General features: G+C 38.6%; 1 protein-coding gene across 2 annotated transcripts in view; it reads right to left on the bottom strand.

Annotated features, from left to right (window-relative positions):
- The window catches only part of WDR26 (WD repeat domain 26), a 43385-nt gene extending 25855 nt beyond the window's left edge, over positions 1-17530 (bottom strand). The window contains exons 1-6 of one of the 2 annotated variants that reach the window (XM_032630745.1): positions 16425-17530; positions 14474-14573; positions 14317-14373; positions 8581-8717; positions 6119-6216; positions 4279-4435 (exon numbers count right to left, since the gene is read on the bottom strand). In XM_032630745.1, the coding sequence (XP_032486636.1) occupies positions 4279-4435; positions 6119-6216; positions 8581-8717; positions 14317-14373; positions 14474-14573; positions 16425-16855 (980 nt within the window). In that variant the 5' untranslated portion in view covers positions 16856-17530. Of the gene's footprint in view, positions 1-4278; positions 4436-6118; positions 6217-8580; positions 8718-14268; positions 14374-14473; positions 14574-16424 lie in introns of both variants that reach the window. The other variant, XM_032630738.1, reaches the window with a different exon arrangement.
- Positions 17531-17879: the final 349 nt, after the last annotated feature.

The raw sequence follows: 17879 nt of genomic DNA, 5'->3' as shown, positions 1-17879 counted from the left end.
CTTTCCTAAGTTCAAGAGGATAAAGTTATCCTAAGAATGACTATTCTCATTAAGCACTCACTTTTTTTTTTTTTTTTTTTTTTTTAAGCACTCACTTTTAAAAACCATTCTGTCCTTTTCCAGTTTCTACATCAGGACTGTCCAATAGAGCTTTCTGTGATAATATCAACGTTATATAACTGTACTGTCCAATCTGATAACCCTACCTGTATGTGGCTACTGAGCACTTGAAAGGTGGCTAGCACACTTGAGGAACTTAGATTTTTTTCATTTAATTTTAATTTGAATGACTTTTCCTTTACATTTAAATGGCTACATGTAATTAATGGCTACTGTTGGGACAGTACAGATCTGTATTGTAAAAAAGTTACTTAAACATTAATGGGTAACTTCTAAGTCTGTTTTAAAAAAATGGTCTTCTCTATTTTTTTCCCCCAACCAATCTATAATTTAAAAACATATTCTGTCAATTCACCAGCCTGACTGGCAATATGTAAATTAAATTAACATTCTTTATCTGGCACACGTGGTAATGTATGTGTACCTTAGCAGTTGGCTACTTGGAGACTGCTTTAAACGTTTAGACTGTCTAACTATAAATTGCTTTAATATTAAAATATTAGTCTATATCTGAACTGAAACACAGTCAATTCCAGTTTACATTTATTAAGCACCTACTAGATGCCAAGGACTGCGCTACATGCTTTACACACAGTAGCGTTAATTCTCAAAACTACCTTGCAAGGCAAGTAATAGCCCCATTTTCAGGAGGCTCAAGGAGAGCAAGTAACTTAACAGATATCAAACTGATAAATAATTGAACTAGGATTTAAACCTATGGCTGACTCCAGGGTCAGTTTTCTTTCCAAATATCATTTTTCAAATCGTATTTTTCAAGACACTGCTGGATAAAATTTCAATCAAATAAGTACTTCTAAATCAAAAATGATTTTCCCCCTCCTATGGGTAATAGTCAATATTTATTCAGTGAGAAACACTTTATATCTAGGTATAAAATACACAATAATTCAAATGGCTAAAGTCGATCATGAATGAAGATATATCTAAAATCAGACCAGCAAAATGTTCTTAAGGAAGGAATGATTCATAATCAAAATTACAGGGTGCAAGGCAACCAGATTATTGACAGTCAGTTGTATCTGAATGTCAAGGTGGTATTTAAATTGTCATTATTTTATTATTACTTAAATAATCTTTTTAAAAGACTGATTGACAACCCCTAGTTTATTAAAAGGCTAATTTTAGAGTATATAAAGTGATAGAGTTTACATGCCTTTGTTTTCAAGTAAATTTAAAATTTTAAGATTTGTTAAAAATATCAGTACCTTCCCAAATCAAACTGAAAAAAAAGTAGCATTTTAATCAAGCGTTTTAAACCTTAACATTTTATAAATCTTAACACTCTATAAATATTTTATGATCCTTTACTAAAAAATAATACTTATAAGCAGCTATCTGTGGAAGCATTCTTCCACCATTTGCTGGTGGAAAAAAATCCCACAGAATTATTTAACAAGAAAATTCCTGTCCCTTACTGATCAAATTTCACCAAAAATATGTATGCATGAATTGTGAAAAATATAAATAATATACAATCTAATGAAATTTCTTCAGTGCTGATCAAGATAAAAAAAAGTTACAGTTCATATTTTCATAATCAATTCTTTATTCTCCAGAGATTAAAGAAGGCTGGTATTTAGATTTAAATGCTAAGATTTAATTCCGAAAATACAGTTTTCTAGTTTCAGTGCTAAAATGTAGTTTCTAAAAGGGAATAAAACAAACAATAAAAAAATATCAACTTTTATTTTGAAGACGTTCAGATGAGTCAGGAACACCAGCAATTACATAAAATTTAGGTTCTATTTTCCCAGTTCAGCAATAAAGGGCACAACTCACTCTAAAGACTATATATACTGACTTAGTTAGTGCCTGACATCTATCTCCCCACTTAGTGTCTCCCCAGAGTGAAAAGTCAAGGCTGACTCCTTGGAGAAACTGGGTAGATGGAAGCCTTTCACTGAGAGAGGGAATTCAATAGGAAAAACAGACTTTGCAGGGTTAAGTGAGAGGAGAGGGAAATTCTTGTTTGAGATGTTGCACTTACGGTACTTGAGTAATATCCACATTGTCGTATTAAGGTCTAAGGCTTAGGAGATAGTTCTGTAGCTCTAGCCCAGACCTAGGGGTCATTAGAATCATGTAAGTATAACCTAAACAGGAAGAGTAGGGTGAGAGAAGAAACATAGTTCTGGAACACAAACTTATTAAAGGGACAGGGAAAGAGGAGGAGCCTCTTTCCTGGAGGAGTAGCCAGGAGTAAAACCGAGTCTGGAAAAAGGAAAAGCTTCACGGCAAAGCAGTCAAATGCTATAGAAATGCTAAGATGTAGGTTGCAAAGTAGCCATTGGATTTAATAAAGATGTTGTTCTTTACCAACATTAGGAACAGTTCTGGTATTGTGTTGGCTGCGTAAACCCTAATACTACAGAAATCTAAAGGGTGAAGAAGTAGTAAGGAAGGCAACTATTTTAACAAGTTAGCTCTACAGCGGGGGGGAGGGGGGCATGGGCAGTAATAACCAGGAAGAGCACAGAATCAAAGTTCTGTTTTGTTTTTAGAAGATTATAGGGAAGACCTTCCAATCGTCAATGGTTATTTCTGAGGAGCAAGAACTCTTTCATTCTTATGTAACACTTCACAGTGCTTTCTGTGCAGGTTTATAGGAGTTTGATCGCTGACCTGAGGGTTGGAAAAAGTCAGACTAAATACTGTCCATCATTTACTTTCACAGGTACTGGTATAGAAATTAAAGCACTTAAGAAAAATGCAGGTCATGTGCTCGTAACATTGCAGTTTCCAAACAGGAAGGCAAGCTCTCAGCTTACTGACACGTCTTGAACCATGAAGTCTACTATATATACCTTTCAATGTATTCCACCACCAATAAATTCATGAACCAAAAAAAATTTGGGTTCACAATCGCCTTAATTTTAACATTGATCTCAAATTCCCTAAAGGAGCTATAAAATATGAAACCAGATAGCCTTTTAATCTATTATCTCCTCCTACCTCCATTCAACTTAAACGAAAAGAGTTAAAAATTCTCTTAAGCAAATCAGAGAACAATGTTAAAGAATAACAAGGGATAAAGGAAAAAAGATCTCTAATCACTTTCTTTAAGTACACCACGTAATTATCCAATACTTTAAGATGACTAAGACCTAAGTAATTTATGGCCAATAGTTCAATTATCACTATTTTTTAAATTGCAATGGGGGAGGGTGAAGTGAGAATCCAACTACATTTGAAAGTAGTTTATGCCCAAGTAAAAGATGATCTTAAATCGTAGTGCATGTATGCACACATATATGAGTTTTATGGTTATTCAGAAATTCCTTGTTTTTCCAAAGCTCTCATACATTTTTGTTCTTCCTATGCATGTTATTTTCAGTAGTTCTCTGAGGATATTTGATAAAAGAAACTGAGCATGTGCACTGCAGCTGTTATGTCTGGTTCACCAGACCCGAATAATTTTCTTCCTGGAGTTTGAAAGATTTCACAATTTGTTTTTCAGTATCTTAAAAATTAAAGCTCTGCTGAAACTTTGGAGATCATTGTTCAAATAGTAGGGACTTTTTTACTCAAAACACTCCTAACATCGAAAGTGAAGCCCAAATTCTTCAAAGTTAAATTATGTAGATGGGTAGGTATGATAAAACCCAAACCAGAAAGTTAATACCTGTTGCTCTAAACATGTCTAGTTGAAAGGTCACTTTCAACTAAAAAGCAGAACTTTCATTAGGAAAAAAGTATTTCCGTGACCTTTACGAGCAGAAAATAATCTGGGCTATAGTTAAAACAGCCATAATGTCCAGGAAAAAAAAAAATCACTAAGTGATCTCTGGCATCCAAGGACAGTAAACACTTCAATCACTGGCATTCTTATACAATATCACTTACAAATTCTTAAAAAAATGGCCAGATATAGAAAATGACCAACCAAACCCACAGGCAAATAAAGGCAAAACAGGCTTTGCAGCTTCGTTTCTCAAGGACTGGTTTCCTATATAGACATATACAAATTCCTCTTTAATTGTCAACTTCAAGAGTTCTAGCTGTACTTGTGAATGCTAAAGCAAACATGAATTGTTTTATGGTGACAGGATAAAACTCTAAAAAAACATTTTAATAAAGTTTATAAGTGAGACCATAAAAGGTTAGCCTACTTTAGAATGTAAGAAGTTTTTCTCTTACCTACTACAAACATGATCTATAAGCAGAGACACAGAATCTAGATTATTATCAAGTTTCGTATTGTGATATAGGCACCGATCCCTTTGTAGTTCCACTGCCTGCCGCAGGAGAGTTTGTAAACGCCGTGGAGGAAGCATCACTGATGGTGGTAAATAGGCTTTAATAGAAGATATTTTAAAAAAGAGAAATAAAAATTAAAATTAAAAAAACAAAACAGTTTACTTTTATTTAGGACATCTGACTCATCTTCTGCTGTACCTGCCCTTACTGTAATAATACCATGCCCTTGAATAGAGCAGCTCTGGGCGATATAACATGTAAGCTTCATGAATATCTGTCAGCACCTACAGCTAGGTTGCCACTAGAATGGAATACACTTGGGCAGGAGGGCTTTAATTTGCATGTGGATCCCCTAGAACAACAACAAAACCCAACAACAACAACAACAACTCAGCAAAAAATAAAAGGGCAGTGATGACGAAAAGAAATTCTAGAGATAACTGTGTCCCAGAGGGAGATGAAGCATCACTACAAGTGTAGGAAAAATACCCACTTAACGAAGAGTGGGCCAAAATGCTGGAACAAGTTCCAGGTCCCATCAAATTGCTTCTAATGCCAAGGATAGTGTGAAAATTCAGGGAATATAACTGGAGTTTTGATTATAGATACCAATCTATTCCAATCCTTCAAGGCTTACACCTCCACAACCACATGGTCTTCTGATTCTTAGGATCTCCACTCCCACCTCAACATGAAAACACAGAATATGGTATAACCAGAGAGGGAAAGAGGGTCTTTCATTATAAAGATGTGGCAAAAATGAAACCCCTACTCTAATTTGGAAGTTATATAAAATATTTGGAAGGAGGGTAAAACATTTTACCTAAAGAAATCTGTGCCTTACTGTTGAAATCAACAAAAAACAGGCATACCTCGGAGATACTGTGGGTTCAGTTCTAGACCACCACAGTAAAGGGAACATCACAACAAAGCGAGTTACAAATATTTTTTTGGTTTCCCAGGGCATATAAAAGCTGTGTTTACACAACATTGTAGTGTGTTAAGTGTGAAACAGCATTATGTCTAAAAAAAATGTACAAGCCTTAATTAAAAAATACTTTATTGCTAAAAAATGCTATCATTTGACAACTCAGGGTTGCCACAAACCTTTAATTTGTAAAAACTGCAGTTATCTGCGAAGCGCAATAAAGTGAAGAGCAATAAAACGAGGTCTCCCTCTATCTAAAACACTTGTGGCTTAAAGCTGTGGTTTACATGTTTTTTTCTCTAACCACAGCATTTCTCCCCCAAACAGAATCTTAAGCGGAGCATCACTTCATAAAAGAAATGAAAGGAGACTTGCTCTGGGACCAGCATCCTGTCACTGACTCCTGAAGTTAGCTTCTTAGGCTCCATGGCGGAATTTGAAGTCTCTGGTTTAAAGGGCCTCTTACACTGACATATATACACTACCAAACGTAAAATAGATAGCTAGTGGGAAGCAGCCGCATAGCACAGGGAGATCAGCTCGGTGCTTTGTGACCACCTAGGGTGGGAGGGAGACGCAAGAGAGAGGGGATATGGGGATATAAGTATACCTATAGCTGATTCACTTTGTTAAAAAGCAGAAACTAACATAACAATGTAAAGCAATTATACGCCAATTAAGGTGTTTAAAAAAAAATAAAGACCTATCAAAAAAAATCCTCTTAATGGATTCCCCCTCACTCCTCTTACATAACCACTTGATAAGAGTATGTCTAGACACAAGTCTTCCTAATTGATTCGTAGTATCATTTCTAAGAGAAAATACAGAAACATCAAAAATCAAGACTCTTACTCTGAAGTTTGTCCAACAGTTTGGATCGTGAAGCTGTTCCTTTGCCTTCCCATTCCGCTTTTGCACGTAGGTCTTCTGCATGGCTACACATCAGATACCTAAAAATATGACAAGAGAAAGCAGCAAATATCAAACCCTTTTCTCTGAATTAAACATAACTGAAAAATACTGATTATACTTTGGATATCTAGTTCTTACTAAGAAATATAAATCAAGAAGAAATTTCTACAGTGGACCCAATTCATTAATACAACCTGGCACCTGAATATAACAATAATAGAACAGTAGATATTGTTATGCTATCTATTAACAAAATGCCTCCTTATATTTACTGTTATGTATCATTATACATATGTAGCTCTTATTGGGTGCCAGGCTCTGTTCTTAACTAAGCACTCAACATATATTAGTTCGTTTTATGTTCATAACAATCCTGTATGAAGTAAACACTATTATTCTATTTTTATAAATGAGGAAACCAAGACACAGAAAGCTTAAGTAACTAGCTTAGAGTTAAGCAGCAAAGCAGAAAATGAACCCAGGCATTGTAGCTGCAGAACTTTCTCTTAACCAGTATGCTAACCTAACTGCTCCTCAATAAACAAAACGAAACTAAAAAAAAAAAAAAAAAACCAAAAAAAACCTTCAAAGATATTCATACTCAGTTAACTAAACAAAAACAACATACCTTCAAAAGTTTTTCATAAATGCCACTCAAGAAATGGTATAATTGGATAATCATCCTTGTGTCATCTTGTGAAAGGTACTGAGATCCCAAAGCAGAATATTTGGGAACTGTTTTATTACTCACTATATGTGCCGAAGGAGGCATAAATGCTAAATTCATGGATTCTGGAGAATACATGAGGGCCCCCTGCTGGAAGTGTGACCCTGACCTGGTTCTGGCTCTTCTCAGAAGAACAGGCTTTAAAAGTAAAAGAAGTGAAAGAATTATTCAAACCTGGAGATTAGACCTAGCAAGTAATTCTCCTGCTATTTCGCCTGGTACTCTGGTCTCAGACAATCTGTTCTTCTCATTTGTAACAAGGGTATTAAGTAGGGTAGTGAGGATTAAATAAGATGGAGTATATGAAGTACTTGGTCTACTACCCAGTATATAGGTAGAGCTTGATAAATGATCATGTAAGTATCGAAACCTCTCAGTTAACTTGAGTATCACCACCTCCTTTTCTTAACTGCATATTGCATTTAGCATATTACATTTAGCATCTAAATAATGTAATAGCCTCTTACCCAACAGCAGAACTACTTGTTCTCTTGCTGTTTACTAAGTAAATATATAGTGCCTTAGCTGATGAGAACTTACTTTTTAATATGTAAGTAATTACACTCACAAAACCCTACAAAAGAAGTTGGACAATGCAAAAATTTGGCTTCCAAAATAACTTTTGGGGAGTTATTATCAATTTTACGAAAAATTGTTTACTTTTAGAATTTTCCAAAAGTTACCCATGGTTGCTCTGCTCCCTTTTGAAAATACACATTATACCCGAAGGTTTCAAACGCATGTCTGTTTATGGGAAGTCATGTGGTATAACTCAAAGGACACTGGACTAAGAGGAAGAAACCATGTCAATTCGACATCTCGTCATTTCTGGGCCATTTCCTTACGTGAACAATACTTGTCACAGTTAAAAGATAAAAATGCAAGGATGAGGTTTAAGTGTTTTGTTGGAAGAAGTGGGTAGAAGGTCTCACCATTTACTAAGATGAGGAAAACGAGAGGAGGAGCAGGTTTGTGCGGGCTGGGTGGGTGGAGGGACAATGGGAATTAAGCATTTCTGTTCTCAACACGTAACTTTGAGATACCTTTTAGACATCCAAATGGAGACTGTCAAGTAGGCTATCAGGTACATATACACTGGGAGTTCAGATGAGAGGGTAAGTTTAAGAGCCACTGGCATGTAGATGGTATGTGAAGGCATAGTATAGAATGAAATCACCTAGGAAGCGTGTGTAGACAGAGAAGGGAGGGAGGTCCAAAACCAAGGGTTTGGGCACTCTAACATTGAAGGGATCGACACGAGGATAAAATGAGATTGTGTCTATGAAACGCTTAGCGAGGACCTGGTACATGACAAGTATATGTTAAAAAAAAAATGTCTGTATGCATCAACACTAGAAACTTTATTGCTTTTTTTTTAATAGAAGATTATGCCACAGGGCTTTTATAGAAGATCATGAAATGGCATTTCACTGTTAATACATATTTCTTCTCCCTTCACCCACTTAAGCATCTCTCTATTTCAATATGGAAAGCTTCCTAGGATGACAAAAATAGTTTGTACACACATAAGTGAAATTACCCAGACAAATATTACCCAAGAATTTAGCAATACTCACATCTTGGGAAAATATTAAAAGAAATGCAACTTTGGAATGGTAACCTTGATAAAAATAGCTCCTTCCTCAACCTGGAGCTAAGAACTGAGCTTTCTTACCCACTAAGAACATGAATGCGCTCTGTATTGTATTTCAGTGGCGTCAATTCACAGCGTAGAACTTGAAGTGCCTCCAGGACCTTGCCATCCTCCAGGTATTCCAGGTACTTCTGCTGCAGCAGCAAAAACTTCATCCTCTGACATGACAGAAAGCAGCAGTCAGGGGAAAAAAGTTGATGGAAGTTTCAGAAAATGTTTGTGCCTAAACAGAACAGTAGAAACCATTCTACTATGCCCTTTAAAAATAATTGTTATAAAGCTTTAAAAAGACTCAAAATATTTTGATTTAATAGGGTCACAGCAGATTAAATGTGACCCTATTGCTCCATTTCACATATTAATAAAAGTCTGCTTTGAACAAATAATCTCAAATTAGAAAAGATCATTAGTGACCAAGGCATCAACACAGGAGAAAATTAATTCTGCCCTCAAAACATTCACCTAGAATTTTACTTCTTGTGTGAAAAGTTAGAACTATTCCAAGTATTCTAAATTTGCTTTTTAAAAAGTCTGACTTCTATAATGGCTGTTGGGGGGTTTCATGCAACAAGTTTTAAAAAGACAGCAGAAAAACCAGTTAATGGAGGAATTACTTAAAAGCCACAATGTGAAAGAAGGACTAAGTAGACCAGAAAGCAGAACTGGAGCCAGTGGGTCAAAGTTACAAAGTGTCATATTTTGGCTTATCAAAGGTAAGAAAAGGTGTCCAGCAACTGGATTAGAGGCTGGTGTGCAAAGTACTGAGTTTCCTATGACTAAAGTGGACAAGCATGAGCTTGATGGACTCACTGTCTCTAGGTGGCAATAAAGGGATGCCATCGAAGGTTGAACAATCGAAGGTTGAACTCAAAGGTCTTTGTGTATTGGTAACTATCTTGATGCATTTCACTATGAAGCACAATTATTATCAACTCTTTTCCCCCAAAAGGACAAACCATTTCCAGCTTATTGTGAAGCCCTTTCACATTTAGCTTTTTTCTGAAATGTGTACAGCTTTAATACTTTTAATGTTCCTTTACTCTGTTACTTTACTTTTGACTTGAAAATGATCATCACAGTTTTAGCAGCTTTTTGCTAGACAAAAGAGCTTTTACGAATATTAAGCTTGCAATTTCTTTTAAACCTTAAACCTAATTAAAGACCACTGCTTGGAGGGACTCATTTATCAAATCTGCTGCTTGTGGCACTTGGGCAAGTCAACTGATGCAGGTAGAAAATTTAGTAGACAGGAAATGTTAGTCATACTTAGAGATTCCAAGGAACATAGAGGTAAAGATTTCAAATGCATTCAAAAGAAAACCCCAAGTGACAGCCTTTTCTTCTTAAGATGCTTACTTTAAAAGACATTAAAAATAAACTGCTGTCAAAAATGGTGTGGAGAAATTATCGTTTATTCACAAAATTAAGAGTATAACGAACTGCTCTGTAAGATTTTCTTTTAGGGAGTATTGGGGAAGCAGGCATAACCTACAAGCTTACAAAAATCGTTTCTAGAGAAAGTAAACCAAACAAACCCTCCCATGTAAGTTAGGCATACATTTAAATACATCTTTTACAAGATACATTGCTTATGTTTGGTAATAATCGAATCTTAAATCGATAGCTAAAGAACAAAAGAAAAAATTTCGAACTATGAGGTAAGCTCCTATAACTCTAGAAAAATGACACTTACCAAATTTTACACGTAAAGTTAGATTTACTAATGAATGTTTCGGAAATAGGTTACCGAGATGCCCTGAAAACACGTTACTGGCACGTGTAACCTACAGTTAAACTCTAGATGTCAAATAAAAAAAATACTTTAAAGTCCATCAGGTGACAAAAACCAAAAACAAAAGACTAAATAGAACAAAATCTAAAAATCAAATATTCAAAGTTATTATGGATATTCTCACCATTTTATCTTCTGAAAAAACTTCAACTCTTTATGAAGGGTTCATATACTTCCATTTATCAATATAATGTTAAGAGTTTCACTTTACCTAGGATTTTTGAATCAAACTTGAGTATCATTTAGTTGCAGAATTTTTCTGTTTAAATGCCATTGGCAGCATGTGTATTTAATTTCTTCACTGAATTTTCTTAATAATTGGGAATCTGGGGGGAAATTCTGTCTGTTTTTATTCAGGGCAAGTCTTAACTTTGGGGGTATCAATCATTAAGTCCTATGCACGCCACCTTCCCCATTCCAACGTGTGTAGGGACAGTGCCCCAGTTGCTATTTCCTATTTCCCCCTTACTTTCCCATCAAGATCCTACTAGAACATGTTACTCTCTTTCTATGGAGCAGAGGCAGGGCAGGAGAGAAGAGGAAGGCAGAGTAAAACTTTGAGAGAAGCCAATATACACACATATTTCTGTATATACAGGGAATGCTATAAAAGCAGCACAAGAACATTTCCCTATGAGTCATTTTATCCAGATTAAGACAAAGAATACCCTCAAACAGATACCAATTCCTGGTAGTGTGCATGGCAACTAATAAGCTACTGGCCAAGAATAGCTAGAGATTTGGTTGAGAAACTGTTTATTCTCCTAAAAATCAGTTCAATTCAAGTATTTGACACATATGATAAAGATGGAGAAAGTAAAGCTATATTTTACTTCCCCAAATTTAAAGCACAAAAATGTAAATACAGTTTCAAGAAAATGAACATCTGTCACAAAAGACGTTAATTATGTACTGAAAAAATTTAAAGAATCAGGCAAAACTGAAGTTTGCTGAGGTGGGGACAGGGCTTTACTATGGTTTGCTTTTTTTTTTTTTAAAGATCATGAGCTTCTTAAATGAAGAAAAAAAGAAAACAGGTTGAGATAATAAACTCTCCTTTGTATCCTTCCCCAACTCCTAACTAGACCTCTGTAAGAGATCATTCCTGATCTCTGATAATTTTTCAGCATCCTTGGGCCTAGCAGTAATTTTTTCTCTTTTACTATCTGATAAAAACTTGAAATTGGTAAGTGAGTAGGTAGGATAGTTTGAAAGATAGATAGTGCACGTGGTAAATCCTGCTGTTGTCCCCCATCACCCTACCCAATATTTGGATTTACTGTTTCCTCCCATATAATTATACTGAACTCAGTGTGAAGCTCTGAAACTCAGAAGTTACGATACACAGGAAGTCTGGTTATCAAGGGCAGTTAGCTCCTAGCTAACTTAGCAGTGGTTCTGACCAGCTCTGAGATAAGGTTATAACCAAGTTATATCAATTAAATCATGACTCAGAGGAAAGTGGAAATGAATTATATTTAAACCATGGCTTTCAAAACTCCTCCCTATTTGACTTTAAAATATACTAGTAAATTTTTGTAGATCAAGTTAATATTTGAACACTTTTGTTAAGCATGTTTCTATTCTATTAAAGTAAGAATCAGACATGTTTAGACATATAAAAAGTTTTGTTATTGATCTCAAATACCCACCCAAATTCCCCAGACATGGCTAAGAATATCTGAACCCAAACTAAAATATGTTGATTCATAAGCTCAGCTTCCAGGAACTCTGGAAAAAATTCTGCTATTCCTAGTATCATTTGACTAGAAACCATTTAAAAATATGGGGGTTGAAGGGGGGGAGTGGATTGGGTCAATAGAAACATTCAGGTTTAAAAAAGAAAATACAATTTTAGTCTAGACTAAGTTATCAAATGTGTCTGGACATACAATTAAAATAATTATGTTAAACAAAAGCCAAATAGTTTTCTTCTAAGGTATTATGACAAATTTGCGCTTACATTAGATTATCTTCTGGAGATGGAGTGGGGGAGAGGAGTAAATCTAAACACAATTAGGTGAAAAAATGCTGACCTGAATCTTTAAAAGCAATTGATTCATTAATGTTTAAAGTGAGATAAAGTTGGAACCCCTTTCTGTGTATAAATACCTAAACAGTTTGATGGTGTGAGGCTCAGCCAGAGATTTAATCTTCATCTCTTATTAGATCCTAGAATGTTCTACAGACTGAACAGGCTGTACAAAGAAAGGATCCTCCTTATTATCTACAAAGACGATTTCTAATGAGATAGTTATAATCTAAATCCAATACAGAAGTCTCAAATTACTATAAACAAATAAGAAAAAAAGTGTGTCTAATTAATAATTTTTACTGCTAAATTACAGATATAATTTGGATGAAGCTTAAAAAAGGATAATGATCCTCTAAGAAATCACACACTTATTTTAAAATAGTCCATGGGCAAGTTCTCTACTGTCACCATATAAGCAGTGTTAACTTGTCCAGTGGGAAAGGAAACCCAATTCTTATTTTGGCCTTGTAATTGTCTTTATATTAGGGTCACCTTCCATTCTGTCAGGGCTAACAATTTACGAAAAACTGCCCAATAAAAATTATTATTATTATTTTTTTAAACCCAAACATATGGGTTGGGGAAAATTTAATTACTAGAAAATTTGCAATCCTTTTGAATATAGATGTTTAACTTCTGTGTTTTCATTTTAAAAATTTACCATGGAACTGATTATTCCATGAGTTACTATTGAATCAGATGCCTGATAATAAGTTAAAAATTTTAGTATTTACGGAAAAAAAAAACCCCACAAAACACTAGAGCGTCAATTTAACTGAATCCGTATTTGTTCATATTGGTTGCTCCTTTAATTCACCTGAAGTCCATTCTCTAGGATATTTTTGTAAACAATTATATTAAGAATTTGAAAACTCTTGTAATTAAGATTAAAAAAAAAAAAAACCCCAAAACTGAAACAGGAGAGTCTATTAGGTCTATACACAAAGGCAGAAAGATTAATGTTTGACCCAATTAAAAAAAAAATCAAAATGTAACAGGCATTTACTAATATTTAACGAACAGCTGATTTCCCTACTTCACTTCCTATTTGCCTTCTGTCCCTCCCCCACCAGACAGGAAACTGCTTTTGACAACAAATGAATCAGCTAGAAGTTAAAAAGCCAGCAGCCAGCAGCTGATTCTTCATGGTTTCCAATCACAAGGACTTAGGAAAAACTCATCCCCTCCTCTCCCTCACCAACATCTACTGAAGAATTAAAGCCTATTAGTATAAAAGATTCATTAAGATTTATGAAAGAGGCTAACAGATTAAACTACTAAACTGATCTTGTCAGGAAATAAGGCCAGTAAGCAGAGCCCAATGGTCAAATTTGCATACTAAACCTCCACCAGAGTGATATCTATTATACAAACTTGGACACTGTCAATTCACACAACTGGAATGCAAGAATGGAAAATGGTGAGCACACCAATGGAGCTGGTTTGAATTAACTACAATTCCCAAAGATTTGTTTTAAAAAAAGATAATGAATGTGTCAGCTACTTAAGGCTATATGGATATATATACACCCAAACGTGTTTTCTTTACCAGCACATTCAGTATTTTAAATAATAAAAGTATAATTTATTCCTGATTCTATAAATATTAAACTCCTGTTAATAGTACCAAAAGCATAAAGATCTTTCAACATAATTTAGCAAAAGCTTAATTTATAAACTCAAAGGTTCAAAGGACACATTTACTAAACATGATTTTAAAAATATAAAACTCAAACTTTGAAACATCAACACTCATCCTAGTTTACAAGTTTAATTATTTGAAAGTTAAGGCCTGATCTTTTATAAGAGGCAGAAACCTAGAGTTATCAATAACCTACTAAAATAAGCATAAATGTGAAACTAAGAACAAAAGTGTATTTACCACAATTATTCCCAACAACGTTTGAGAGATTTCAAGTGCGCCTCTTACCACAATAGCATGAGGAGAATGCACTAAAGGCTTTAGTTCATTCAGGTCATTTTCTGCCTGCAAAAATTGGTATAAGAGAAAAACAGAAATGTCACAAAATGCACATCAAATATACAATTTTAGCAGCAGTTACACAGCTCTATATGCCCTACTTTACCTTATCCCAGTCTCCTTCCATGACATGATTTCGGAATTTGGTAGCAGAAGGATGTTCTAAACGACATCCTGACTCTTGCATGAGGAGATCAACAGTCTGGCTGCAGGAGAGATACAGTGTAAAAAAGACCTGACCAACTTTAGGGTTTACTCTTCCAAATAAACTACTGTCTATGAAAACAGTTGCAAAAGTTCTTAAGCTAACCTCATGATGAAGGAAAAAGAAATAAATAGCTCTGATGTGCTTGGCTAAACAAACTTGATTTTTAAACTGCCACCTAGGTTTACATCTAGTCAAGTCAAAAACGTTCTTGAAACCAGAATCAAAATAAATTCTTCCTCCTTTTCCATTTAATGCCTTTAATGAAGTATAAAATTTCTAAAAATGTGTTCTAACCAACAGGTTAAAAAAAGTGAAAAACCATGATCTATATACTAACCACGTTACTACATTTGGAAAGATAAAAACTGTTAGTTACATACAAGGTGATGGAGATGACCTGTATTAGATAAGAGCCTTACATCCAGATATTATGTTTGCAAAGAAATTCTAATAGGTCAATCTTTAAAACTGAAATAAATCCAGCATCAAAAAATCATTCGCTTTCTCTCTATACTAAAAATAGAAAATTTACTATGGTGTAGGTTCCAAACAGTCACGAGTTATTTCCTCCTGCTGCTGTCAGCTTGCTTCTTGTCTCAGTAATATGTTCTGTTAGCATTTAGGAAATGCTTTTCCTTAGGGAACAAAGTGAAATCTTCCTTCGATATATTTCTTTCAGAGCTTAAACGATTCACCACATGTGGCTTCTTCCATCAGATATTTTGATATCTAAGAATCTTTATCAGTCTTACATATTTGCTTATGTTTCAATGCTTTCTTATTCAGCTCCGTTTATTTTTCAGCAAAAAACAGTGCAATAATCTGCCTGAGAATCAAAATACTTATGTCACTTTTAAAAAGTGCTCTTTTCTCCCTCTCCCCAGAACAAATCTATAAATCCAAAATATACTAAGAGCTTATTTTAATCTATGCTTTGAAGCTGGAAACTGTTGCATGTTGTTCTCTAGTCTTAATTCTCTCTGGTTCTGCTTCATCCTCCATCAAGCTCCACGGCACTCCCACCAATCCTACTTTCCACCACCCCTGGTTTTCCTTTGTGTGTATACAAAACGGGGGTTTGGGGCCAAGGTCATCTACCTTCACCCTACTTTAGGTACACAAGGTCATCTAAATTGTATTTGAAAATAAATGATTCACCAGATCAGATGTCCCTTTTTCAGAGGCAGTAGCCTTCTTGGTATTACAGTGGGATTTCAGACAAGTTAGTGGCAGGCCTCTTGTACACACACAAGGGCCTTTAAATGACATCAACATGGTAACTTACTCCATTATTCCCACCAGATTTATTCAGCAGCCTCCTTCCAAATTATCCCAGCCCCTCAGTTCCCATAAACACTTGTAAGTGATTGTCTTTCCTGATTGGTAGTTTGCCTGGGTTGTCTGTCATGGCTGGGGGCGGGGGGGAGGTGTCCCACAAAGATGCCTCTGAGGTACCCTTGAAAAACAAATCCTCCAAGGTTCATTATTTCCACCAGCTCTAATCCACCCTTCCCCCAACACACACACACACAGACACACTCCCGCATCTGTCTTTATTGACAGACAATTACGCTCTGAAGGTGTACGGGGAGGGGTGACTCTTTTGGTTTCTACGCCCCCTGCCCAACCCCCAACCACACAATTTGTCAGGCTGATTGATTTCCCCTTATTTCCCTGCAGGTGGGCTCCTCCTCCCCGGTCAGCCTGTCTGAGCTGCGTCCTCCTGTGTCCTGGGCCCAACAGTAATTCTCCCTTTGCCTGAGCTCTTTCCAGCCACCCCCCGCCCTCCCCTCCCTCCAGCTTCCGTCCCTCGGTCTGTCCACACCAGCTGCCTGGAAGGGATACTTACTTGAGCCCTAAGCCATTCAAGTGCTGTCCTATTAGCCTAATGACATCCTCATCTGATTGGGAGAGCCGCTTCTTCTTCTTGAGGCTGCTGCCCAGTTCTGGGGTGGCCAAGGAAGAGGAGGCGGCGGTGGTGGCGGAGGCAGCTGCAACGGTGGCGGAGGCTGCGGCGGCGGCCCCGCCGGGGACCCCGTTATTGACATTCAGGCTGTTGCTATTGTTGCTGGCGGCGGAGGGGGCGGAAGGCAGGAGCCCATTGGCGTGGGCCAGGTCCCCCGCGGACGACGACGACGAGGGGGACGACTCCCCGTTCTGGGCCGACAGGCAGGCGAGTTCCTGGGTCTGTCCCTGGCCCCCGCCGCCCCCTCCTCCTCCTCCTCCGCCGCCGCCGCCGCCGCCGCCTCCTCCTCCTCCTCCTGCCCCGTTGGCCTGCATGATGCTGCCGCTGACCAGGCTGTGGCCGCTACTTCGGTGGGGGACGGCAGCGGCGGCGGAAGGGGCAGCCGGGGGGAGTCCCACCACTACCACCACGGAGGAGGAGGAGGAGGACGACGACGACGAGGACGAGGACGACGAGGACGGAGGGGCGAGGCCTGCTCTGCCTGCCGAAGCCCCGGGCTCTCCTGCTCCCTCCGCCGCCGAGGCTCGGGGTTTCTTCCGCGGGGGCGGGGAGGCTCCGCCGGTGTCCGAGTCGGAGGAGGAGGAAGCGGAGGCCAGAGTTTCCTCGCCGAGAGAGGCCGTGGTGGGAAGCCGGTGGGGCGAGGCGGGGGAGGGGAGGCGGGGGCCGGGGAGAGGGTCGGGGTGAGGGGGGGCCGGGGAGGGGTCAGGGTAAGGGGTGAGAAAAGGGGGAGGAGGAGGGAGAGGAGGAGGGGGAGAAGGAGGATCCGGGCCCTTTCCCCCCCCCCTCCCGGAGGCAGCTCGGGGTGCGCGGCCCGGGGGTCGGGCCGGGGGGCGCCGCGGGGCGGCTGCGGGGGCGTGGGGCCCGCCGCTGGGCTGAGCCCCGGCGGTGGCGGCGGCGGCGGCGGGCGGCAGCGGAGGCAGCTGCCGCCTCTGTCCTCGGGTCCGCTCCGCTCCGCTCCCTGGTGTGTTGATTCTTCCCCCAGCTGCTGCCTAATGGAGTCCAGGCGCTCGCGTCACAGGAAATGCCTATACTGCCCTCCTCACTCACTTCCGGTGGCAGGTATGGAACCTATAGGGGGCCTGTCACCCGGCACGTGCGCCGGGGGCCGGCTGGGCGCGAGGGGAGGGAGGCCGGCGGGCCGGCTGGGGCTGACCCCGACCCCGACCCGACCCGACCCGAGCCGATCCACCCTGGAGCTCGGGCCTGGCCGGCTAGGTCTCGCCCCCAGCGCCCTGGCTGGGCTGCGTCGGCGAGAAGTAAGTTTGTTCCGTCCCTCCGAAGACGGGCGTGCACAGGAGGGCGGCGATCGCGTGCGCGAGTGTGTGCGTGTGGACCCCA

The sequence above is a fragment of the Phocoena sinus genome, chromosome 1 (genome assembly GCF_008692025.1).
Source record: "Phocoena sinus isolate mPhoSin1 chromosome 1, mPhoSin1.pri, whole genome shotgun sequence".
Taxonomy (NCBI): domain Eukaryota; kingdom Metazoa; phylum Chordata; class Mammalia; order Artiodactyla; family Phocoenidae; genus Phocoena; species Phocoena sinus.
Note: the sequence above shows the minus strand (reverse complement) of the source record. Positions and strands in the feature narration are given on the sequence as shown.